We start from the raw sequence: 1,320 nt of genomic DNA, 5'->3' as shown, positions 1-1,320 counted from the left end.
CTCCTGGGCCCCCCGCCCGCGCGCGAGCGGCGCCCCGCCTGCTCAGCAACGCTGATGACCACAATTAGCGCAATCGTAGAAGCCTGGGCTATACACAAGCATACACGTTCACCTGCTCCCTCCCTCTATCTCACCATTCCCAACGGCTCCCTTAATGTCTCCCTTGTGCAATCCCATCCCATTCCATCCAATCCATCCCTCCCTCCGTCATGTGCCCCGACCCCCCAACCCCCACCCCCAGGTTGGTGGTGACCCCAAGCTGCTGGCGCCCCACCTCAAGGCCCTGGGGGGCGGCCTGTTCGGCTGCGTAGGGGAGAGGTACTACAAGGTGCGGCCCCGGGGTGATCTGATCCGCGTGGTCCGACACGATCTTCGCAAGAGACGACGTCTTAAGGCTATCGTAGGGCCTCTGGGCTTTGTAACGATGGCGCGGAGGCCGTCCCATCCTGCCCTGTGTTTGCGGAACTCTCCAAATCGACCCCCAAGCCACCCGCCCGGCCGTTGCACGAACCCGCACATACGCCGCGCCGCATTCGGCCTGGACCGCAGGTCACGGCGGAGGCGCTGCGCGCGTGCGAGGCACTGGTGCGGTGCCTGCGGCCCAGCCCGCCTGCCCCGGTGGAGCCGGCGGCGGCGGAGCTGGTGGCGCCGCTGCTGGCCGCGGTGTCGGGCCGCCTGGCTGCGCAGGTGCGGCTGGCACGCCTTTCGCCCCGCCCCACCCTCCCAACCGACGCCCACTCACCACAGGACAGCCCGCAGCGGCAGCAGCTGTGCCCCGCCCTACGCACAGTCGCCTGGATCATGGCAAGGGCACCCCCTGCCGTCGCGCCGACCACGCCCCCTCGCCGCCCCTCTCCGATCGCACTTATGCCCTGCCTTCCCCATTCCTTCCAGGCAGCCCACTTGCGACCTCCTGCAAACCAATCGATCCACTGTCTCTTGTCACCTCTCATACGGCTGCACCCAGAAGTAACCTCCCACGTAACTGCCGTCCGTCGCCCCTAAACCCTATTGCCCTGCCGCAGGACCAGGACCAGGAGGTCAAGGAGGCGGCGGTGCTGTGCGTGGCGCGCATACTGGCAGACCTGGGGGACCAGGCGGGGGTGGAGGAGCAGGTGCGCCCGCACTCTCCGGGTCCGAGTCTGGGGGGTTGCAGGGGGTGTGAGCGCGGAGCGGCCTCGCTGGCTCGTGCACACGCGCGCATGTGCATGCACCCAAGCCTATGCACGTGCACGCGCACGCACAGTCACACACACACACGCGCGCACACGCACATGAACACACACGCACGCACACACACACACACACACACACACACAC

General features: G+C 67.4%; 1 protein-coding gene across 1 annotated transcript in view; it reads left to right on the top strand.

The window, feature by feature from the left end:
* Positions 1-54: 54 nt before the first annotated feature.
* Positions 55-1,320, top strand: part of MNEG_10450 (hypothetical protein) — a gene marked incomplete at both ends in the record, with an annotated part of 8,178 nt that continues 6,912 nt past the window's right edge. Inside the window, 4 exons of the mRNA XM_014041078.1 lie at positions 55-75; positions 242-328; positions 550-687; positions 1,026-1,115. Of these exons, the coding sequence (XP_013896532.1) occupies positions 55-75; positions 242-328; positions 550-687; positions 1,026-1,115 (336 nt within the window). The remainder of the gene's footprint in view (positions 76-241; positions 329-549; positions 688-1,025; positions 1,116-1,320) is intronic.

This window comes from Monoraphidium neglectum, assembly GCF_000611645.1.
Source record: "Monoraphidium neglectum strain SAG 48.87 unplaced genomic scaffold scaffold02319, whole genome shotgun sequence".
Lineage (NCBI taxonomy): Eukaryota > Viridiplantae > Chlorophyta > Chlorophyceae > Sphaeropleales > Selenastraceae > Monoraphidium > Monoraphidium neglectum.
Note: the sequence above shows the minus strand (reverse complement) of the source record. Positions and strands in the feature narration are given on the sequence as shown.